Below are 25,078 nucleotides of genomic sequence, written 5' to 3'. Positions count from 1 at the left end.
GACACTCACACTCCCGAGGCACTGCCTCTCTGCCAACATAAGCTACATTGGCATAAAACCAGAGCACCAAAGAACTGAACTGGATCCCCCGTGTTCACTGGGATAGTTATTCCTATAGGATGACTGGGGTTTGCATTTGTCTTCTAGGGCCTTCTTCCTCCATAATTTTTTTAAAGGGAAGAAGTGTGTCACTCGTAGAGCATAAACAAATCTGCATTCTCCAATGAACATTATGTAATGGTGGCAACAGAAATTATTTGAGATTTTGAGATCTTTATTTTAGGTTAATGATTTAATAAATATACAATCTGTCTCATAATTATTTTAGCCATGCAATACAAAAAGTGTAGAGTCAATTCCAAAATTTTAGCCAATGTAACTTTTAGGAAGCATATCTCATGCTTTAACTAGAATTAGTCAGTTTAAAAAAATAAAGAGCTACTTAAAACAGACCACCAAAATGAGGGAGATAGGATTTGTAGTTTTGCCAGCCAGTGTATGCACAAAACTTTCTTGGTGCTTTTTAGCAGATGGAGTATTTTTTCAAAAACAGAAGTGCACCTAGAGATGTTCAAGCACAGCGCTGCAGTGCAGGTTCTCAAGGTTCCTTGTGCCCAGTGTGACACAGCCGCCTTCTTGTGTAACCTCAGTGAGACACAGCATTAATGGCCTCAGCTTCCCTGTCCGTAAATGGGGATTATACTCACTAACTGATAACATGGGCATAACAGCTTATTATTTATAAAAAAATTAAAGGATGGAAAACTCGGAGTGAATGTTATATATGCTCATGAGCTTCAATTGTAACACATTTTGCAAATTTCTTTATAATCTTTACCACAATGCAAGTGATGGGCTGGATGGGTCAAAAGATCTTTTCAGCATAATGCTGCAGCCCTGTCCCTAATCTCCCTCTGCTCCCTGCACTCCCTCTTCCTCTCTTAAATATCCCGTATCAAAGACTTCTTGCCAACTGATGCAAGCCCTTTGGTAGGAGGAGGGTCTGAGCATACAAAAGTCAGAACTGTTCAAAACCTACAGCCTGCTAATATTGTTCAAGCTCATGGATTATGAAATGTGGTATTGAGTGAGTTTAGCACTTTCGGAAGTCTGTTGTATGAGAAGATCAGTCTCGGGGTTAGTAGGGTTAAGAGCATTCATTGCACAGGTCTCTGACTTCTGAGCTCCTGCTGCAATGTCAGCTTGTTCTCATCAGAGGGTATCAAAAGCTCTCAAGAAGCAGCCGGCATCTGCTCTGGCTGTCTCACAGTGCTATAATCCACACACTAAAGGGCATTCAATTAAGAGTTCAGCAGAAAGTACAGAGGTTTAGTATAGTGCTTCTGTAGAAATGTGCCAAGGCCGAAGCGGTAACACTCCCAAGCCAAGCAACAAACCATAGCAGGGTTTGAAGAACACATCACTGGGGGCACAGAAATACTCCTGCAAATTTTCAAACGAGGATGCTGAAAGTTAAACATCCCAGGTCACACTGTGAGCAGCATGGCTGTTCACTGATGAGATCAATGTGGATACACAGGCCCCTAGCTTTGGTGTCCAGCTTCAAAGTACCCGCTGACATGGCCACCACAGGCTACTGCCCAGAAGCAAAGCAAACATTGTGTAACCCTGATGAGAGCTATTTAAAAATTACTCACGTTTCCTGCTCAGGTTCTCAAAGAGCCCCACAGGCAACAGCAACGTCTCTCTCTTCCAAGGAAGACTTATTACCATCCCAGGTCCATGACGGGATACGCCACAGAGGCTTGCTAATGAAACAGGCATTTCACTCCTCGGCAGAAGGAGTTCCCAACCAAAGACTCTTGAGGCCTAGAGTGAACTGCAGACACGGCTCAGCCTTTACCCCTCTGACTCCTGCCCAGCATCCCTGCAGCTCTCCACCAGGATGTTGATGGCATGTGCCAGGCACATCAGGGGAGCTGGGAGACAGCTGAAGACTGCAGAATGCATGTTTCTGAAGCCCACATTTTTGGACATTATACAGACATTATAACAAATCACCAGCACATCACTCTGGACTTGTAATTGCTATCATCTAGGGGCTCTGTTTTATTTCACTGGTTAAAACCCCCAAAAGTTTCTTTCAGATCTGTGTAAGATTCAGGACACTGCACCTGATATTTTGCACCTCACCAGAGATCTTGTGGTTTGTATTTTCAGGCTGGCAAACAGCTGCCTCCACACAGAGGAATATTTTTGCCCGGAGAGACAATCCCAGGAACCAAATGCAAGACTGGAACTAAAATCTGTGCTGTCCCGCTTAGCCTTCCCACTGGTGTTTACCTAGCTTTGGGCCTGGGAGGACAAGAGGGCAAAGCAAGAGGGAGGTGGAAATCATTAAATTGGTCACACCAAGTAGAAAGCATGTAGCAAAGAAAAGAAAGCATATTTCCTCCAAGACAGAGAGATGGGGGAAGTTGTGGGAATAGCAGTTCTTGGCATTTTGCAAAAACAACAGGTCTTAGTCCATAGAGACAACAAACTGAATAAAGAGGGGGCTTTGTCCCTTCGATTTAAGATCGCTTTGTGGGAAAGCAGGGAGAAAGTTGCCTAAAGACCACTGGCTGAAGAAGGGAACTAAACAGGCTCCAGAGACTGTGCTGCACTGTGTGCCTTGATGGGGAGGTGGTAAGTAGTAGCACAGCTTCCACCAGGATCTGGGATCCCTGCTGCTGCTGAGGATGCCGGAGGAGCGGCACCATTTCTTACACTGGCAGTGCTACCATATCGGTTGTAAATGCCATGGGTTTATGAAAGGAAGTTCAGCAGACAGTAATGGAGGGAAAGAGGAGGGAAAGGTGGAATGTCCAATGCCAGAGAGATATGCCACAGAATGAAAAACCAGAGACAGACTGAATAGTGCCATTGTTACCGACAAGAACGCAGCGAGGCCCAGCAAGCAGGCCACGTGCCAGGACGGCTATAACAGCCCTAATAGCATTCAAGTGTAATGAAGTGGAATTATCACAGCCCCATCAAATGCAGAGAACAATTTAACTGATGAACCAATTGGGTAAAATATTAGTGAAAGTATTAGCAACCCACTTAAATACATGTTTTTTCCTCACATGAACACTGGCTTTCATGCGAAGCAAGCCAGTGGGGAATAAAGCTGTAATGCAAGCTACATCAAGCTAATGTAATTGGTGCTGTAGCTTTTGCATACTCACATGATACTCATACCTCTATATGTCCCCTACAGCCACATTTGTTAAAAAATTCTTGCTAGATTTAGGAGATATACAGAAAAAAACCTTTTGCTTCAGAAAAAAGGTCTACCTTCAGCTAGCAAAAACACAGCAAAAAGTTTTGGGGCAGGTTCAAAGTGTCTTTGTCCCCTTGTTGAACTTATTTGGTACTAGCCTCTGCTAGCAAAAGACCACTGGATGGGATAAGCCTTGCCCAACTCTCCAGCTCATGACTGAACACATTCAGAGCACTTGCAATAACGATGTACTTACCAAACTTCCCACCAACAGCCCTGTTACAGACACCATTGAAATGGCGTGGTGAATCAATTGTTCCTGCTTGACTGACGGCAGTGATTCATGGGCACTTTAGACATATGGGATTGATTTAGTAGGAAAACTCTTACTTCCCTAATATAAACAGTTCCTTATGTGGTTAATACTTCTTTCTAAATTAACCATTAGATTAAAAGTACTTGTTAGTAAAAGGCAACCAAGTGGGTTTTTTTCTTGGAAGGGGCTCCCTCCAAGAGAATGCATATCCTCTGTTCCCCGTCCTGTTTAGCAACAGAGCAATAAGGTGTTCACATTCAGCAACAGCCTGAAATTGCACATAACCTGTCTGGTTGCTAGTTAGGCAAGCACCACAGAATACATTTAAAATACATGGGTAAGCAGCCTGATGGTTTGCATGCTTTTATGTGCCTGGTGTCTCTTTGAAGCTCCTATGTTGAAACAGATTGGCCTGATAAGTTTTTCCTCTCTTTTCAGTACTGACTTTTGCCATCATTTGATGGTCAAGGTGGGCTGTTAAGGTATGACTTGCTCCAAATCAAAATAAAAACCTTTCTCCAGAGTAACGTGAACACCTGGTAATGAATGCATTAGAAGACTTATCTGTCTGAGAAAGAGTCAAAACATTCCAAGAAGCAAAGATAAATCATAAATTGCAGCTGAAACCTGAGTGGGAGAAATGGTTTTAAAGCTGCAGTGAAGAAACACAAAAGAAACTCCATAGCTCATTCTGTCTGGGAGGAATACAGTCCTGAAGACTGTTAACAATCATACTGAATCGTGTCCACATAACTCACTGTAAAGTCAGAGGGATTATAATAATGACATGAAGGAGATCTGCTACCGCAGCAAGGAACAAAGCCCCTCAACCAGATGCTGGGATTTGATATGAAAGAAGGTTTTAAAGCTACCTACAGGCCTGTGTACAACAGGCCAGTATTATACGCGAAGGAGCAAGGATGCACCAGATTGACAGCAGGCTTTGGAGAACTAAACTGACAGCCACAAATCAGCACAGGCCAAATGCAGTTTTCTGTTGGATTGGTTGGGTCTTGTTTACACCACCTAGGAGGGCTCCCAAGTTGAGTGAGGTACAGTTACAAGCCAACTGCAATTTGTATGTGGATACCAGACTGAGATGCTGGGTTTGTTACCTTTGGGAATTCAAAGAGATCAGATACTGGTATGTACAAGCAGCATTGGTTCCTACTTCTGTGCACTCACTGTACTGGTGCAACAGTTCTTCAGATGTCTGAAAGAATCAAAATTTAAAAGAAAAAACAACAAACCCTTATATGTGTTATTAAAGCTGCTCAGAGTGGTTTAATAAGCAAGCAGGTTTTGGCCAAGGTTCTCTGAAATCAAATTTATTCCTGACAAAAAAGGTACTAGCCCAGACCTCTAGATATTTCTCCTAGCAGTAAGCTTCACTCTCATTATGAAAGGATGAATCAGAGTCACAGGTTTCTGGGCAATAATGCCTGGGAAAGTCTTAAGGCATGGATTTCAATGGATTTTGGTTCCAGGATTCCTTTGTGAACTTGTCTTGGTGAATGCTGTGCAGTGTAATTTGGCACCTTGGAAAACCAGACAAGGTACTGGGTGCCAGGCACCCAGAAGATACTCAAATATGGGAAGATGTGCGTCCACTTTGCTCCTGTGGGTCAGGCAGTTAGCAAACACCAATGTATCAAGCATCCATCAACCCCATTTCCTTTGTAGGCAACTGTGCCTGACATATATGGCTGTAACCTCAGTATTACACTTGGCTCCTTTGCTCCATGTTAAGCTATCACATTAGCTTGGTGCCTCTAACACAGGGGTTTGGAACATTTTTGGTTCACTGATTCCCCAGACATTTTCCAGCTAATACGTGGGCCCTTCCAAAAAGATCTTCTCTGTAGACCACCATGCTTCCCCAAGGAGCCTGGTTTTCTTACCTGACTCAGATGCCTTAAAGGCAAATTATGGACCCACAGGGACTCCTGCAGCAGTCAGGAAAGTACAACCCTGGAGGACTTACCAGCTGTGAGACAGAAAATGTTGAAAATGAAACTGTCCCTCATAAAGCTGCAGGGACAGCTTTACCCTTCTCTCCAAGGTACTGTGCAGAACTCTTCACTGATTCAGGACAGTTGTGGCATCAGTTTCTGATCTGTTCATGCTCAGAAAGTTAGTTTTTGCATCCCTCAGAGCTGAAGTATTGGGTAAAGGGAAGGGGAATGATGTTTTGATTTTGCTTTTTAATAACATGAGAGAAATCCAAGCCTCTGAGAGAACACAAAGGAAACAGCATGAAGCACTACTATGGGCTCTGAGCACACCAGCTCTTCCCTGGCTTTAGCGCTGACTTTTAAGGGGTGCTAAAGTATATAATAACATGAACGAGAATCAATCCATAATCCAGTAAAGCCTCTTGCAGTGTGGTCCCTGCACTCGGCTTCCGACACCTGTGCAGATCTGGGGTGGACGCCCGCTTTCCATCCTCAGCAGTGGGAGGAAGTCTCAGTTGTTACGCTCGGCAGTGTTTAATCCCTCTGTTCCCAAATGATACGCTGAGGACCCCCCAAAACTTATGTTGCTTTCATCCCAATAGACCACCCAGCTGAAGAAAGTTTCTAGAGAGATTGAGCTAACCATAAACTAACACTAGCAGCGTAACTGTGCTTGAGTTAAACAAATGGCAACATGCCTAACCAAAATTCTTGAAGTAAAATACAGGGTTAGGTTACTTTTTGTTCGCCTGGTGCCAAGAAGAGGCAATTCTTCCTGAGAAATGTAACAGAGCAGGTAGAAGTGAGGAAGGGGGAAAGCTGCTAGAACAGCCGCTCGAAATCAAAACATATCTAGGAGGTGTTCACCTGAACAATCACCTAACTTAAGGGAACAGGGAAATGTCTGCCATCTGGGATGATGACTAGTCACAGGATCACATGCTGAAGCTCTCTGAAAAGAAACATTTCAATAGAGCACTTCACTGGAAAGGATCACTACTGCAAATTGCATCCATCTAAGTAAGCACAGCCCAGCAAACAAGCAGCTGGGGCAACCTGTGTGTGATTTTTAAGTGGAAAGTACTTGAAACTAAAAACATGCAGTGTATGTAGCTTTACAGAGAATACAATTATCGCCAATGGTACAAGCACTGCAGATGTATAAATGACAAAGTCCTACTGTTTAAAGAAAACATGCCTGAATGGAGCTAGATCAGATATCAGGACTGCTGATTTGCTTTCCATTGGCTTCAGACCAAAAGCGAAGGAAGAAAAACAAATTAAGATCTTCAAAAGAGTATCAAAATATTTGCCAGGGAAGACCAAAACACTCATTTTCACATACTCCTTTCCCTGACAATATTGGGGCAGAGCTGTGTGCTCTGAAGGGATTGACTGCTATTTGCTTTAAAATATCCTGAACAGGCAATACCTGATCTAATCTCATCCATCTGGGAAGGGCAGCCTGGTGACAGAGCAGGGAAGACCTCTGAGTTTGGGTCTGAAGCCCTCCATTCAAGCTTTCCTCCAGGCTCATGCTGAATCCACTTCTAGTTAGCCAGGCTATAAACAGCTCATTTGACATAGCCATTAAATGGGTCTGGTCATTCAGACCCACTGAGAGCAGCCACACCGGCAGCCAGCACAACTGAAGATGCAGATTCACAAACAGTTTACACTGGTGCAAGCTTGGGCTGCCACCAAAATGAGTGGTTACCCCTTCCCCCCCAAGCCCATTTCCACCCCTTCCTTTAACTCGGAGCCCTGTGGCTAGTAGCTGAAAACAGAGACGTTTGGTTTTAATAAGGTTGTTTGCCTGGAGGCTCAGCAAAGTGACCGGCTGACCAGTGCTCTTTGGTGGGATTTAGCCCCTTGAATCACCCACGCCAAACCATCTGACCTCCAGCTTTTGGAGATTCGAAGCACAGCTCAGGCTATATCCGAGACCTTGGGAACAACCTCCATCTGAAAGGCACTATGGAACTGCATGAACAGGGGCTCGAATCAGTGAGATGCACACTACCGCTGAAAAGCAGTAACATCTTACTTTTAGGCATTCACTAAACTATGTGTGATTAATTATAATTTAGACTTTGTCTTTACTTCTTTCCTCGATTCCATCTGGATTCAAACAACTAAGATTAAAGGTCTGGGTCAATCTGATTAAGAATCATACTTAGGTTGAAAACAGCTATGTTTTCCAGACTACAGACTGAGATGTACAGAATTACTTTAATAGGAGCAGAGCTTCAGCTGCTGAAGATACTCTGACTGGAAAATCGATGACCAAGGAGGGCTATAAGAGCACACTGTAAGGTCACAAGTGTTATGCAGAGACTGAACAGGATGCAGTTGAAGCCAGAAGCATAAAATTATTTCAGAAAAGAGAATTCACAGGGGCAGGTCAACCCGACAGTCTTGGATACGTTCCTCACTCAGGAACACTCAAATCGCTAATCTTCTGGCATCCGGAAGAATGCCCTAAAGGAAAATTCACCCCATACTATCCCAGATTCTTTCTTTCCTTTCCTGAGTGCTTGGTATTTGGGGAGCAAGGTACTGGGCTGGATGGTGCCTTCATGTGACTGACCCAGTGTGGTCCTTTTACATTTTGAGGTTATATCCTCTATGCCACAAAACCATTTGTGAAAAAGTTTTACACAGCTTAAAAACAAGTATCAGCTCTCTGGAGTTTAGCCATCCTACAGAGCATAATGAAACACTATAACCTGTTATAAAATTCCCTGAGATGGTAAAAAAATAATATCGACTGGAAAGATATTCTAATTTTAGACTGTTTTCTCTGTACATCCTGTTCTAATTCCCACAAAAACCTTGGTTTCATCTCCTGCATATTCTGCAAAATTTTTTTATATAGGATTTTTTTTTTTTAAGGCTTGAGATCCCAAATTCCTTCAGGCTACCTACAGATGCCTAAAAATAGTAATAGACTTGAAAATCAGACAAAAGGGGATTTAACGTGCCAAGGACATACTCTGGGGCTGGCGCTGAAGGCAGCGCGGTTTCCAAGTCAGGCAGGCAGGAAGTTTGTTCACTCTCCCCCTGCTCAGTTTCACAACAAACACTGGACTGGACACAGTAAAAAAACTTTGCTTTCCCTGCAGACTTGAGGGACATCTTCTTGCTGCTCCTTCTCGAAAGTTATGTAAAAAACCTGGACTGCACCATTGTAATGCTAACACTGGAATTGAGTTTTCTGCAGGAAATCACAAATCGGGCTGTAAAGCTCAGAGAGGAATGAGCCACCCTTCTCGCATGTGAGTGGTTGACCATGCAGAAAGGCTTTGGCCACTGTGTCTCCTTGGATTTTAATGCACACAGGAGTCCCGCCGTGCTCTAAATACTGCTTGTAAAACACCATCATTCCCCTAGAAAGGACAGTCCACCTATAGCTTCACACCTACTAGGAACTACACCTAATGTCTTCCTCCACAAAGCAAATACCAGCACTGGAAGCCCATGGAGGTCCCTGGCTTTGATGGCCACTGCCATCATGACCTCGACCATCACGAAAACCGGAGGGGGAGGAGCAAGACCTGCAGGGCCAGAGCCAGCATCAGGTAGAGCTCGCTCACGGCAATCTGCAGCAGACACCCATGAACAGACACGCTGCTGGCACTGTGGCCTGGCAAGAGCATTTTGCCACGTGACTAGAACTTCTTCTGTACGTGCTGGACGTCTTCACCTGACTGCCCTTGTAGTGGAGTTTGAATGTCAAAACACATTCCTGCCCTACGCGAGGCTCTATCCCCCGTTTGATGGTCTAAAGAAAAGAGCAGTCAGAAATTATCCACAGAGGTAGAACATGGAATAAAGAGGTGGCACAATGGGCTTGGAAGTGGCACAAAACCCTGTCTTAAGGTTTCCATTCCCTAATTCCCCTCCTGAAACTTCAATTAGGGCTCATAGCAGCAGGGGAGCATGGGGTTACATTTGTCTCTGAACATCCACCAGGGAGAGGAGGAGGGAGTCTCCTGCAGGCAGGTGTTTAGCCATTTCACGAAATCTGGATCCCAACAAGCAGGTTGTAGGATCCTGGGGATCTCACAACCCACAGTCAGAACAAGCTGTATCCGTCCGGATCTTGTCTCCTTTCAAGCAAAAATGGGTGAAAATGTCAGCCAATTAAGCTTTTTCCACCTACATCATCAGCACCAAAAGCCAAACATGATCCCAGCAGAGTTCTCTGGGAAGTCTCGCTTCAGCAGATCTGAACCCTTAATGTTAAAATGTTACAAAAAACAGAACTGCTGCGTGGGTGCCCCAAAGCCACCCTGTGAATATTAATCACTTGTGCACATTGAATATAATTGTCTCTCCAGTATTAAAAAGCTCTCCTTCTCAATTAGTGGAAAGCAACTCCCACAGTTCAATTTAAGGTTTAAATTTGGAAGGGAGAGATTTTATTCTTCTTTTTTTTTTTTTCTTTAATGTAAACCACGTACTTGTAAAGAACCCATGGATAGGGCATAATAACAGAACATGTACGGCTGTGATTCTGGCACCTCCTTTCTGTGACACATTCAAGAATGCATTTTTCCAGTAGCAGTGATCAGCACATCACAAAAATTACAGCTACTGACAACTTCTAATAAATTTAGCCCATACAGAAAATAGGATGATGTACATGCGTGGAGTTGAACATGCATGTAACAGCAGATGGATTCAGGAATCAAACACAAGGGCACAAGCCCATTGCTGTGGTCTCAGACTTACCCTGCACTTGGTGTCTTCTGCTTTCAGGGACTTCCTTAGAAACTAGACTAGTCAAAAGATACCTACAAGTGGCCATCAGGACCTTCCAGTACTTCTAGCACTAGGGCAGGTCAGACTAAAAAACCATGCAAATATCCCCGCTACAACTTTCCAAAAACTGAAAAAAAACCAATGGCAAATACAAACCCAAATTCTTGTGAGGATGGGCAACAGTGATCTGGGCAGAAACCTCGCTCCTGGCTATGAGGCTCAGTTAGGTGACTTTGAACAAAGGAGCTACCCTGTTAAATAACACAGGTGCATTGACAGGTCATTGGCCTGGAGGCCAGGAGGGAAAACTGCATCCAACACCATATTACACTTGGCCCTGGGTCACCTTTGTGCGGTGCCCCGGTGGCCCTAAGACATAACTATTACTTTGTGGGATTGGGATGGGGGGAGGCAGTTCAAAAGGCTGGAAAAAAACATGAAAGTTTTGCCTCAGTCCACTAAATTGTTTTTATAGCATGAAATGTTTTACAGCATGAGGACACATATGGCAGGCTCTGGGGCAATGCTCAAGGTGGTAATGAAGAGTGTGAAGCCCATTGAGAAAGTGCTGAAAGACCGGGAAGGGCAGAGAGAAACAAAATTTCCCAAACTGTGCCTAACTACTAGCTGGCACAGACCAACGCAGTGCCAAGGAGCACATTAACAGCAAAGCAGTTAAGGCCATCAGCTCTACACCTCAGCTTCCACCACCTCAGGTAGGGTAACCATCACGCTCTACTTCACACCAGGGGTGTCGAGCAAAGATGAGCAAAGTGCTGAGATACTGTCAGACTGGGGACCTGGTACAGAGAGAGGTTGGTAGCTTCTGTCCTCTCATCCCATTCAAAGCCACCTAATCAGGTTCACCAAGGAACTAGTCCTTTTACTTTGTGTGCAAATTTGGACTTCCTTTTCGCTCTATCTATCACACACATAATGATAGTCATTTCCCTAAGCCTGCTAAAGGTAGGCTTGGGCTAACATGACTTCATTGCTGGCAAGTATCTTACTGTATGCTGCTAGGATTAAAGACTTGGAAGGAATTTTGACCTTTCCAAAGCTTTAATTTTGTTGAATTTATACGTGGTAATAATCACTGCTGAGACTCCTTATAGCCGCCGTCTCCAAGCTCAGGAGATACATCTAGTGAAACCAGCCCCACAAAGTGATTTCCCTGGATATGGCTGAGGCCTCACAAAATGCTACGCAAATTTGTGACTTTCACGAAGTGCCTTAGAGGAATCTTCTTAATTCCAAGATAGGTACCAAGAAGAAAAACAAATGCTTTGCTGTTCACCAGCGACACTGTTCTCTCTTAAATACACTTGAAAGAGGGCTAGAGGCAGCAGTGGCACCTAACAATCTCCATGAAAGCTGTTACGTTCAAGGCTGCCAAATAACATCCTTTTTTTTGCTTGTTGTTGTTCTCTTGCTTTTTATCCTGCACTGTCTTGATGGAGCACCAAAGGGTTTTTGCGCTCACACCATAAAAATACCTTTGAAAATAAAGAGCTGATTTTGAAGTACAAAGCTGCTGTTGTGGGACTCTGCAGCATCTGTTTTAGCATGTCATTTTTATATTTAGAAGCAACGTATCTCCAAAGATCAAGCACAGCCGCTAAGTCACTCAGCAACCCCTTCCCATCAGCTCTCACAAGTCAGTGCCAGCCGACAGGGGGGCACACGCTCCTCTCGCCCTCCAACAGCCCTCTGCACCTCTGCAGTCCCACACCTCCTCTGCGGCATGCTGCAACCTGCCTGACTTACGCTGCCCAGCCTGGTATCTCTAATGCTGGTGTCCTGCCAACAGCTCAGCCCAGCAGCAGGACGTGAGCCTGCCGGCCTCCGACCTTGATGCAACGTGCTGCTTTTTTCTTTTTCTGGGTCACATGGCGCAGCGTGTGTACGCTGCATGGCATATGTAGGAGAAACCACGCAATGAAATCAGGGGAGCTGCTGAAGCGTGCGATCTGGTGCACAGCTCTGACCTGCACCGTCAGGCTGTTCTGTGTCCCCTGGCCGTGTTTCTGAGCTGGTGCCCACAGCCAGAAAATAGTGCGTGTAAAAAACGCCACAGCCAGCATCTTCCATTAGGCGGCTAGACCACTGCTCTTAGAAGGTCCAGCAAGCCAGACGAATGAACTTAAAATGAGTGCAGTATGCACGCAATGTGTATGCCACACGGGGCTTGTACCGGTGAGCAGATTTGTAGCTCCTTTTTCCCCTGCTATATGAGTAGTCTGACACTTAACTGTAAGCAGAATTGCTGTTTGCAGTGCAAGCCAGTGCTGTGTAGCTCAATCAGGCAGAACACAGCCAAGAAAAGCAGAGCAAAACGTAATAAAGACCCCACAGCAGCAGTCAAAGCAAAGGTCACCAGGACTGGTGTTTGGAGCACAGGAGGGGCACCAGATAGAAAAGCTCATCTTGGCTCTGTGCTGTCTGGGAATGTTGAAAGGAATGATGTCCTCCTTGGCTAGGAGAAGCAGCATCTTCTCTATATGTCTACCTCCCCCATCATTTTTCAGTTTACAGCAGGTGAGTGCCACAACTTGCAGGGCTGGTAGTCTCCTGCAAGGGGACAGCACTGTTTCTGGGTAATGTTTTGCACAGATGTGAACCTCAGCTAATTAGAAGAGTAAAATTTCAGTCCAGCGAGTGTTTACAGTAGAGGGGACGTGAAACACTCGCAGGTTTCTTCTTTGCTTCCAGCCACAAAGGCCAAGTAGTGCTTGCATGTGTGCAGGCAGGGGAGGGCAATGGGGCAGGGAGGGCAGAAAGGGGAGACACAGCCAGCATGTATGAGCTCCCTGAGTGGAGTGATAGGTTTTGGCAGCTACCCTGGAAAAAAAGGCACCATCAGCACTGCGAAACACGCAGGAAACTCTTTAGCCGGCAAATGCAGATTTATCTTTTCCAGAAGCAGTGAAGAGTGGAAAAGGCCCAAAGAGAGTTGCAGATAAGGAAGGGAGCAGAGATGGGATCAAGCCAGCTCCAGAGACCAGTTAGTTCAGCTCTCTCCTGGGTACAGCCCTCTTCTTGGAAAGGGGGTATTGAAGGAAAACAGAGCCTGGAAGAACCTGGAATACCTTTATCTACAGACACAGCTTAGCAAATGCCACACGCTTCCATTTTACACAGAAGAAAGCTGCCTTACCTGAGTAGTTTTCGCCCTTCTGCCTTGCATGCTGTTACTATGGCTAATTTGTGGGTTGGTGGCCCCTTCGGAAAGGCAGTGGGATTTCCTACAAGGCAGCGTATTGTAATTATTGTAGGAAGGTGCATCCTCAGCAGTAACCGATGCCAACTTATGGCTCCCAATATCCAGGATGTCGGACACTAAATTCCGGCAGTACCCTCCAAAGGCATTTCGCGGGCCTCCATTGACTGTAGCACTCGGAGTTTTGGGGGAATACAAGTCACTCATAGAGTTGGAGCGCTGGCAGGCGACCAGCGGCTGGGGGCTGCCACTGGCCTCTGTCCCCCGGGTGGTCTCAGCATCCTTCTCCTCGGCCAAGCCTAAGATTTCCTCATTGCTTGTTAAATGCTCCTGGCTGAGGTCGGAAAGCGAAAACTCCAAGCTGTCTTCGCGCCAGATGTCAGCCGATTTGGAGCGCTTCTTCTTAAAGCTGGCCGTCTCCATGAAGTTTGTCCCGTTGGCCGCGTATCGATGTGACCTCCCGTCGCCCTCCGCCAAGAACGGCGGCTCGTCCCCATAGAGCCTGCTCTCCTCTGAGTCGGGCATGCTCTGGACGGAGGCGGCGGTGAGGACGGTGCTGCTGTCCACGCTGGGGGTGACGGAGGAGTCAGTGTGGTAGGAAACAGGCCGCAGGCCCATGTCCACGCGGTCCACCCAGATGGGGCTTCCAAAGTCCTCTAGGTTGGCCTCCTGGGCGAAGGGCTCCAGGCCGTTCTCCGCCAGAGACTGGGGGATGCTGGGGGTGCTGCTGGAGCGGGTGCTCACTTCCGAGTTACGGTGGATAATTTTTCCGGAAGAAGCATGCCGCGTCCGGCGAGAGGCTTTATTGGAGAGGCGAAGCGAGCGGGAAGTGTGCTTGCGGCCCAGGCTGGTGTGCTTGTCTCCGTAGAAGGCGTGCTCCACGCTCTGGCTCTCCGCGTTTCCCATGGCGTCACAGTCTGCAAGGGGAGAGAGCGGGGAACGTTAAAGGTGGCAACCAAACACGCAGGCAAGACGACACACGGACGCCCCATTACACCCAAAAGAGCTTTTTGTTTTTAACAAACCTGTCCCAAAACCTACACCACAGCTTCCACAGGGTCTCGCAGCACATGCTTTAACAGTGGCAACTAATACCACAGAATTAATTAAGCGATCATACCAGCAATCTTATAAATGCAACTCAGTTAAATCAGTACGTAGGAAAAAGCCTGACGATAGCCACGCTGGTGCAAATGAAGAGTGCAGAAGAGGGAAGGACTGAACCTTGAAGCTCGGTGTGAAGTGGAGCCAGTTTACCACCAAAGTGCACTGGCAATCTCAGCACTGCACACGTTCACTTGACTCTTAGCATTAGCTAAAAACCCTACAAACTCAAAAAATCAACAGCTATTGTTTATCTGCATGTAACAAGATGCCAAAAAGTAGATGGATATACACCTTTATCTGAGATTTCACTTTCTTTTTGCTAGGAACTGTGGACTGAATCACCAAGTAGCAAAGTACAAATTCAACTGTTCAGCAGCGAGCTAATGATAGGTTTGATTTCTGGAACAAAAAAACAGTGCAACATTAAGCAGGTACAGAGAGCCCCACACAAGAAAGCCATATTATGAAAAATAAATTAGCATGAGTGACTCAGACTATACAAAAATAACCTTTCCTTCCTACTCACTCTAAAGCAGATAGCTAGATCTAAGTGCTTTGATCTAGCAAAGGGAAAACTGAGCTGGAACGCAGGGGATGGGTTTCTGTCCCCACCTCTGTACCTAGCCTCCTGCATTATTCAGTTGCACACATCCCACTGTGAAACAGGTTTCCCATCCAGAAGATAGGAGTGATGATCTGGCTTCAACCTTGGAAAACACTCTGAGGTCTGTGATCTCACTCAACAAATGTCAGAAATATTTTATCAGTAGTATTGGCTCCTTCTGGCCAAAGAGCAAGAAGAAGAACAAGAAAAGTAAATGTTAAAGTACATGGCCATTCCCTGAATTACATGCAAGACAATTCTATCTAGATAAATAATCCATAAATCTTGAACAAAAATTGCAAGTCAAAACTTCCTCATTTTGAGGTATTTCTATTAGTCTTGGTTGGAAAAAAAAAAAAAAAAGCTGCCCTGACAGTAAAATAATCTGGAGTTTTTCATTTCTTGGGGCAATTTCCTCTCCTTTAACAGGATGCACCAATGGATATTGAGCCAGATGCTGGCAGAATGAATGGGATTCTGTATTTTCCCTTGCTATTTAAATACACGCTATCACTGCTGCACAGAACTGAATTAGACCTACATAAATTACATAGAAAGAGAGGAATTGATTATGCTAAACACAGGCACAGCACTTCAGCCATGGGCTGCCCTGGGTACATATGGTAGAACTGAACTTCTGCAGTGATACTTCTGACCACAGTCAGAGGACTGCACTTCTCTACTCTTCTTACCCAGTTAAGTAGGTCGTGCCTGAGACTAAAAATCTGTTCAGTGCTGGCACAACAGGCACCTCCATAAATATCTGGGCATTTCTGTATCTAAAATAAATATAATCGCATGTGAAGACTACACCAGGAAATACCCTACGTCTACTAAACTAGTGGCTGAACTTCCATTGACTGTCATGAGACTGTCATGCATCGTTTAGAAAAATATATGCACTGAAGAGAGGGCAGATTTTAATCTAAAAAATATGACAGCATTATAAATCCCTAGACAGGGTTAATTATCCCTTAAAAGGTACAGCCCTTTGATATGGACTGGACTGAAAAACAAACATCAGCTAGCTTTTGCTTCTAAAACATTTTAAAGTACAAAATCTGCATTTTGTCTTCCACGCTGATGTCTAAAACCAGACCTCAACACTCCCCATCTTGCAAAAGAAACCCTCTCAGGGTAATGCTTTTAGCTGCTTTGATTCTGAGATTCTTTCTAACCGCACTTTCTTTTGACAGGATTTCCACCAGCTGCAAAGCCCATCAGAGCATGCAGCCATTTATCCCCAGTCTCCAGCCATGCAGCCATCACTTTGGTACCTATCTAAGGAGAAAGAGCAAGTTTTAAAAGTCCTCTTGAAACCCTGAATGATGAAGAGTGGCTCTTTACCTTCAGAAACAGAGCTGCCGAAGGGCAGGAGCGTCCCCCGCACACCACACAGCAAGGCACACCTGCTGATGAAAACGCTGGGCAGCCTGGCTGCGGAACGCAGCCCTGTGCCACCACCTCAACGTAGTCTCTGTGCACACCGGGCAAAATTTCACCCAGCAAAAAAAGTAAGAGAACCACAAGTGACTTGGCGAGGAAAGGAGCAGCAGCTCAGGCTGCACCCCGTGAGGAAATACTGCTGCTACAAACACTCCCATGGAAGGAGGAAAGTCTTTTCTCTGCAGACGGCAGCAGGAAAGTTTACTGAGTGATTTCACACAATGAGAAGTATCTGCTAGATACTGGCAAGAAGTGTCAGACTTCTAAGTAAAGAGCTGTCCCTTTTCAATTCTGTGGATTGGTGCTTCAGGTGAGAACGCATTTGCAAATCCCGCAGACGGCTATCTATCCTACAATTAGCCCATACCTCACTCCTGCACCCAGGAAGAGGCCTTACCCTAATCCCACTGATTTCCCCGGCATTCCTTTGCAGGTTTGCATGAATGCTGCGTGGTGGGTGCAAGAGGGCTGCAGGCAGACACGGTGCAGCTGATGCAGCTGCAGTGATGCAAGACAGTGCCATCCCCATGGTTTGTCACTGTCCCCCAGCAGAGGCCATCTCCCCCGGGAGATGCAGGGCACAACGGGCTGAGCCCCCCTCAGATGGGGACAGTCAACCCTACCGGGTCAAGCTGAGGGTGACCATTTGTGGGGTGCCGGAGACCGACGGCTCCCCCTGGAAGGGACCCCCATCCTACCTTCTCACCCCTGTTTTTGCCTCCTCTCTGCATTCCTGGCTGAGCATTTCCACCAGTTACCCTGAACCAATTCAGGTGCTCATGCAGCCAAGTCCACTAAAACAGCAGAAAATAAATACAGAAAAAAGAGACAACTTTATTAGTTAATTTTTGCTGAGATAGTGAGGTGAACTGGCACGTGCCAAAGGCAGCACAAAGGTGCCCATCTGGGGACGCAGTGGGGCAAGGATGGGGGCGGCCTGAGGGTGATGTGGGAACCAGGGAAAAGGGGACAGCGAGTGGCACCTCCCCCATTTTTTGGCAGCAGTGAGCTGTTAGGTCAGCTCAGGCAGATGTGGAAAGGCAGCCCTGAAACATGTGAATTTGCACTGAAGCAGATGCTGGTGCCCTCAGCTAGCAGGAGCAGGCACTGGGTGAGGGAGGGAAGCCCCAACCTCCCCTTCCCAGGGGTAGCAGCAGACACCCTGGGGCAGAAATGTCTTAAACTGCTCCAGCTACGACTGCCAAATGCTGCCTGTCTACAGCTTAACTGAATTTAGCACACTCAGTGAAAAAAATCTGTATCAAATTAAGAAAATGAGTAATGTTAGTGGGAGTTGCACGCAAATGCTGGTAGGACAAAGGCTCCCCTTGTTAGCTCACCCGCTGAATCCAAAGGTGACCATTAAAGACCTATCAAGGTACCACCAGGATACAACGTAAATCAAGTGTGACACATCTGGATGCTTTAAACAGGTCTGTCGCGCTCAACCAAGGGTTGCGACGTGTCAGAAATCTGTTCTGAATTATTCTCTGAAGGTAGCAGAGATTAGCGCACACAGACCATGCGCTGCAAGCAGAACTAGTTGGAAATTTTTCAGCAGAAAACGTTGATTCATCAAAACCCAAACTTTTCGTGGGAATAGACCGCTTTTGATGAAAGGCTCCTCCACTCCAAGAGGGAGAGATTTGAAAACCGATGCAGGGAGACAGGCACGTCTCCTGGAAGAGGCACCAGCTCAGTGACTCAGTTGCTTGCTGAAGACGCGGAAGATCAAGATTCATATCTGCAGCCCAAGTCAGGCAAACGAGGGGTGGCAACTTGTTCCTCCACACCCTCAAGAGGTGACCTGACCATTGAGCTATCAGCTGCTCTGGGAAAGGGCTCTCTCTCCCAGAAGATCTGCTCCTTCCTGGTTCAGAGCAGGGAAAATGTCAAAATTGTGGAAGTCTTCAAGGAGCCCGGAAAGTCACCTTTTAGCCAGCTTACACATCAAGAGACAGTACAGGGCTTTGAGTTGTGGGGTTTTTTTTAACCCAAAACTTAAGATTGATATCAACATTAGGATATCAGCAGGGAGAACACAAATTCTGCAGGAAAACTTTGGAAAAAGCAGTGTTCCCTACATCAGCTACCCTAGACAAGCAGACTGACCTCTAGCTGAACTGCTGAGTTTTTGCTGGATGAGTCTTATATTAAATGGTTCCACAAAAAGGCAATCACATTCTGGATGATTGCTGATGACGGCCCCCTCAAAGAATGTAATTTTTTCTGAAAAGTCATTTTCCTTTCTCTTCCTTTACCCCTAATATTAAATATTTCTTAAAATAATTACAAAACCAAAATTACTCATCTCAATTAAACCTAAGTTACTAACTCGCAAACTTGCAAAAAGTTGGGCTGTTAGATTCCAGAAGAAAATCTGAAATATATTAACTTTCCAACAAAATTTGAAGCACCTCACAAGACAACAGATTGCAAATTTAAAATTAGATTCTAGTGGGAGGCCCTGGTGACAAATCTGTATTTTTCTCCTGGAGCAGAGCTTGAAGGCTGTGAGAACCAGAACAATTATTAAATCCACAGTGAGCAATGAGCCTACAGAAATACACTTTTGCTAAAATCTGCCAGCCAACAACAAAGATTCTTACTGAACTCACAAAACCACACAGAAAAATGTACAAGACTAATAACCAAGTGTGAACATACACATTTTATTGTAATTAAAATGTGCTTTTTGGAAAGGGCAAGAGAGAGGCTGAAATTCCACATTAAGTCTTTGAGTTTCTTGGAAACTCCAGCAGCATATTTAATTGTTTTCAAATCAAAACCTTTTAACCAGCCATTTCTTTTTTGTAAGCCGCTCTCGCATATGTTAAAGCATGGGATGGACTCCAAAAAGGCCCTGCAGGCAATTCAAATAAGAGGAGGAGAGAGGGAGGAAGGGATGTCATCAGTAGCTGCTTGATAGCCGTTCAAATTCCTTTGTATTGCTAAACGGGTGTGACCATAAACCGCATGCAGCTTATCCATTTTTTTCCCCTCCCATGAACCATTATACAACATAGCAAGCTCCTAAAGAAAAATATATGGACACACATGTACCTTCCGAGGCAGTACTGGTATCCAGCGCAACCTTCCCCAAGAGAGCTGTGGCATTTAGAGGTATAGAATTGCAAATGATACCAAAATGAACAGTTAAGTGGGACTGCAGAAGCTGTCAGCACCTGCCACTCAGCGACTCCATTACTCTCGTGTCAGAGTCTATGACTATATGCCAAAAACCTGGGGAGAAAGAGGGGAGAAAAAAAAAGAATCAGACAAAGGGTTAGCAGGAACAGCTATACAGGAGGACGTCTTCTGCCAGGTCCTGTTATCATCACTTACCTACGAAACACTGTGCAATACAGCATGCGAATGCTGTGCTTAAATTTGAATGATGAAATGTGATGATGGCAGAATAAATGAAAAACCCAGTCAAGCACCGCCAGCCCAAACTACAGAACGTGAAGAGTTCCTCTTCCCACCACTTTGTACAATAAAAATCCCCATGGACATTAACATGCCCCTGCTGAGGACGGTCTGTCTCAGGTAGGGCTAGAAAACCTCAGGTCCAAAACCATGCTGGTGTCCGAAGACAACAGCCAAGAAAGGCATCTTCCAATAAACCAGGGTTTAATTTCTGGCAGCAAGGGGGGACCCAACTGCCCAGGGAACAGGCCCGAAAATGGAAGACCTCAGAGAGTTCTCTGCGCAGACTGTCTAATTTACAAAAAGGGCAGTTATCCAAGCAGGGATTTCATTAATATTTTTCAAGGGCAAATCAGACATGTAAGGCAGAGCATTTACATACATTTTTGTGTACAGTGAAAGGATCATCAGGTTAATTGCATTCACTAAGGTGAAGATACAGGAGACCAGTGTGCGCTTATTTAGACCTAAGACAAGTCATTAGAATAGTCCTCAAGTTACAAACATGCATGCACTCGTGTGGGTACCAAATTCCAGCCCTTTCTCAGCCTGATACCACTGGCAAGCTCCCTTGCAAGTATACCAGCTCAAGGTCCAGTCCTGTGAGACACCAAGAACCACCAACTCACCAGAGGGCTGGGTACACTGCCCAAGCCAGCTCTCAAGTCACCCAACTCCCCCTTCTCCCGGCCAAACACCAGCAGTGAAACTGCATGCAGGTTTTGAGAAACTCTGCATGCAGAGTTTTGAGAATTATAAACTTTTCCAAAAGTCTCAAGGCACAAAAGCCTTGGAAGAGATTAATGATGCCCTTCATGTTATTAGAGCTGCTTGGTGGGGAAATTGTGATCCTCACTCTTGGCTGGATTCTCAAAAGAGATGAGAGTCACCGGCTCCTTTCTACATTAAAAACATTCTCATTTTCTTTCTCTTCCTTCATGTTCCCCTCTCCGGTCCCCACCTCCCCCTCTTCCCCCAAGCTGTTGGTTGAGATCTGAAAAGCAGTTCATGAATTGCTCAGGAGCTAGCAGAAATTAATAAAATGAAGCTCATTTATATTGAAATGGACTCATTACCATGCCAGCTGCCAATAATTTGCAAGACGAGAATCTTGCTGACAAACAAGGTCCTACAGGCATGAGACTTCCCACCTGCATCCACCACACAGTGAGCAGCCCTGCGATGCGCATTCCTCACCTCCAAAGAAAAAGGAATTGCGACCATCTTTTCCCAGATTCGCCTGCTGCTGCCCCAGAAAACTTGTCCAAAAGAAGAAAAAAACAGATGCAGCTGAGCATTTTATCAATTTTTCCATCCTGAAGCAGCTTTTGAGGAATTTGTAACTGAGAAAAATCTGCTCCGGGCTGAAGCGAACTCTGGTCACTTCTGTGAGAAACCAACTACAACGCCGCCTGCTCTACACACCGCCTGTGCTCCGCCAACAAAAATCATTCTCTTCTTGCACACATTTGTTAAAAATGTGGGAAGATCCAAAGTGGATGTTTACAACTGGATACTACATTATCCAAATCCTCACTACACTCCAGTATGTTTGAAGGGCTGGCAATATCCTTTGCCACAGATGAGTACTGTGCATGCACAGCTCCTCCAAAAGAGAAGGATTTATCATTACCCATGGATTCTTTCCTGAAAAGCTTTGTTCCTATTAACTTTTACAACTTGGAGAGTCTTTCCCAAATGACACCAAGTCATACTTTTCAAGAAGAACATCAGTTTTTCATATTTCTCTTTGTCTGCCATGAATATGCACTGGAACGGTCCTCACCCCCATGCTTCCCAGTTCACCCCAACAGCCCAGGCTCTGCTGCAGTAGAAATTCTGGAGGTCTGCAGCGCTGAAGCAGCCTCAGACAAGGACTTCCCTCCGTCAAGGTCTTGGCAAAAGGGGATGCCTGTGCTCCTCCACCAGGAGGAAAGGCAGAAGCACAGCCCTATGGCCTGCTTCCCAGCACAGAGCACTTCCCTGCACAGGACGCATTTGCTCCTGTGGGCACTTGCTCTGTCAGTGGAGCCTAATCGACGAGGAAGCTGACCATGTGCTCAGACCACCAGTAACTCACCAGTAACTGTTCTCAGGGTAGATGGATATTTGTACACACTCACACATGGAACAGTTCATCTCCTTAAAAAAGAAACATCAAATAAAGATTTTCAAACTTCTATGCTCAAGACAACATATTCAGTCTTAGAGCTGACTCCTGCAAACATGTATGTACATATATATAGATCTATGATGCACATATGCATGTATGTATGCCAATGTCTACGTATGTCAGTGCAACTCCTCTTGTTCTTTGAAGGTTTGGAAGTAGCACAGCTGTATTTATTTCATAGCCACAAAACAGCGCCTTGAAAAATCAGGCCAAGGAGTTCCCACAGGGCTCATCACACAGCAACTTAAGTCAATCCAAACTGAGGAAGCTCACAGCAAACCACCATGAATGGATTAAATGAATGCATAGTAGGGAAGCAGAATACATTAAAGGAGCACCTTGTTATTCATCACATCTGCTACCTGTGATTCTAGGTACAGCAAAGAGAGGTTTGACTTTCACATGCTGGGAGCAGTTTGCAATGCCAAGAGATTAGGAAAAAAAGCAGCACACCTGTTTTCTTTTTGCTTGCAGACACTTGACATGAACATTAATGGAAGAAAAATACAGAAGCTGTAGTTTTCTAAAAGCCTCCTTTTCAAAGCAGAACCCTTCCTTTCCAGCAAGAAAAAATTAGTATGCAAGTATATCCCCTTGTCCAATAAACATGAAAAGTTGGCTAGAAGGACAACAGCTCTCCTTCAATTCTATTTTTACTTTTTGATTTCGTGATGCATTGTTTTTGTCAGATTCCAAATGCAACTGCAGATGTGAGATCAGTTGGTCATTAAGCAAATCTTCATCCAGCTTTGAGAAGCCCTTGGTAATTCTACCATAAACCATCAGGATGTATATACATCGACAGCAAGCAGTAGTCATTTCATACAGAAACTATTTAATATTAATCAGTGGTTCTGGGCTGTATTCCCCACCCACGATCCCAGTTCCACGCCACTGTAACTCCAGTGTTCGATCCTGTCTCCTGAAATGGAGAATCAGGCCCTTTATTTATAACTGGAGGCCACATTTTGTTAGCCTTTATTACCTCTAGTTAATATGAATTGCTGCCGAAATCAATCTATCAAATCACCTACCCTGAGAAGAAGGTAAATGCTCTAGTATGCTCCAGGGTCCTGTTGTCCTGACAACTCTGGCTCTCACCATTCCATACCCCTGGGCTGTCCTCCAAAACATGAAACACTGCAACTCACAGGAGATGGATAGGTGGGTGGGTGGATGGATGGATGGATGGATGGATGGATGGCAGGACAGAGGCTGCTCTATGCCCAGATCTTTGTCTGAGAGGGCTTTCTGTGACAGGGCTGGGTGCACGCATGGGTTCAGAAATGTAATTCAGAAATGCTCCAAGCTTCCCCATTCTCAATGAAATGACATACAACACTGAGATCAGAGACCTGCTCTAGCAGATTACAGAAGCTGGTTGACTTTTAAACCAGTGAAAATAAATGACAAACATGCTCCTTTTTGTGTTTTCTTTCTACAACATATAAAATGTCATAGAAACCTTTTGTTTGTGAGAAAAATTAATTTTAAACCAACCACAGCTTATACTACCTGACAAAGAGAATGGCTGCTCCTGAAACTGGAGTCTGACAACAGTGACCATCCCGAGAAGGGTGGGAGGATGATCCGCGCATCTGCAAGAGCTGGCCAGCAGAGCTGGAGTTGCAAAACCTCTTTGCAGCTTTCTCACTAACACACAGCCTTTGTGTCTGTCATGGTTAGAAGAACAATGCTGGGTGAACGCTCCAGATGAAGAGGAGGGGAAAGAAAAATAAACCCACGTTCTCTTTGTGAAGAAGTCATAAAGGAAAGATGTGGGAAGCCTTGTTCCTCTAGCTGTAGCACCACACCTATGAGAATTTCTAAGGGAGGGAAGAAAAGGCAAAAAGAGAGGGAGGGAGGAAGGTCTGTCATGAGACCTAAAACCTCCCTACAGCCAACAGTCAACCATCCCCAAATCACAGCTAAAGAAAACAAAACCGAAGCACGGCACTGACAAAGCACTGTGGGGCCTTGGTAATAAATTAATGGAAGAGAAGAGCAGGTATCCCAAGGGAAAGCCCCCTCTTCAGGGTTTCTATATTTATACGAGGGGATGTGAATAACTGACATGGTTCTGGGTTTGTTTGTTTTTTAATCATTTTTACAAGTATCTGAACGTGTTTTAAGCCTTCCTCCTTCCATTCCCTTTTATTTTTAATGGTGGGAAAATCCCCCTTTCTTCCCTAGGGGAAATCTGCAAGGTATTACACGTTTACAGAAGAGGGCAAAGCAGGGGAAGGATTCTAATTTCAGATCATCAGACATAAGCAAATCTATGGGAAGCTACGAGGGCAACTCCCTGGAGCCTGTGGGGCAGACGAACAGCAGCTTGCGTGCTGCATCCTGGGAAGCAGAGGGGTTTTATAACCCGCTCTGGGCAGCTGCAGCCAGCACTAAGCCACAGGGGAGCTGCAGGGAAGAAGGAGCCCACTTGGCCTCCATGGAGGACAAGAATGAGAAAGGTAGCTACAAGGATTGCGTGTGCATTTATGTGTTACGTAAAAAAATAAAAAGAATACCCAAAATGCGGCTGAAATAAAAATAAGGTGCAGTTTGTTTATTTACCTTTAGGTTATACTTTATTGTTATTATACTTTGCTTGAAAAAGACTTTCTCCTTGTGCCAAATGAGCAGAGAACTGCTGATACACAATGAGGATGGGACATGCCAAATGCATTAAAAAAGCTTTATTTAGAAGTAACAAGAAAATGTTCAGACCAGGAGACAGAGCGTGGAACAGATCCATCAGAACATTCACTGCACAGTCGAGGATGGGCAGGAGGGAGAAGCAGAGCAGGACACAGGAGACCACGCACGCACCGAACAACC

The 25,078-nt window shown here is 45.3% G+C and overlaps 1 protein-coding gene across 9 annotated transcripts in view; it reads right to left on the bottom strand.

Annotated features, from left to right (window-relative positions):
* TIAM1 (TIAM Rac1 associated GEF 1) overlaps positions 1–25,078 on the bottom strand; it is a 194,290-nt gene that overhangs the window by 70,605 nt on the left and 98,607 nt on the right. For 7 of the 9 annotated variants that reach the window (XR_012651288.1, XM_075033837.1, XM_075033834.1 and 4 more), the window contains one exon: positions 13,422–14,401. Coding sequence is in view for 8 of the 9 variants with exons in the window: in XM_075033834.1 (XP_074889935.1) it covers positions 13,422–14,401 (980 nt within the window). In the remaining variant the exon portion in view is untranslated. Of the gene's footprint in view, positions 1–13,421; positions 14,402–19,704; positions 19,885–25,078 lie in introns of all 9 variants that reach the window. The other 2 variants (XM_075033838.1, XM_075033836.1) reach the window with 1 other exon arrangement.

Source organism: Buteo buteo, chromosome 8, assembly GCF_964188355.1.
Source record: "Buteo buteo chromosome 8, bButBut1.hap1.1, whole genome shotgun sequence".
Lineage (NCBI taxonomy): Eukaryota > Metazoa > Chordata > Aves > Accipitriformes > Accipitridae > Buteo > Buteo buteo.
This window is presented reverse-complemented; position numbering and strand designations above follow the sequence as displayed.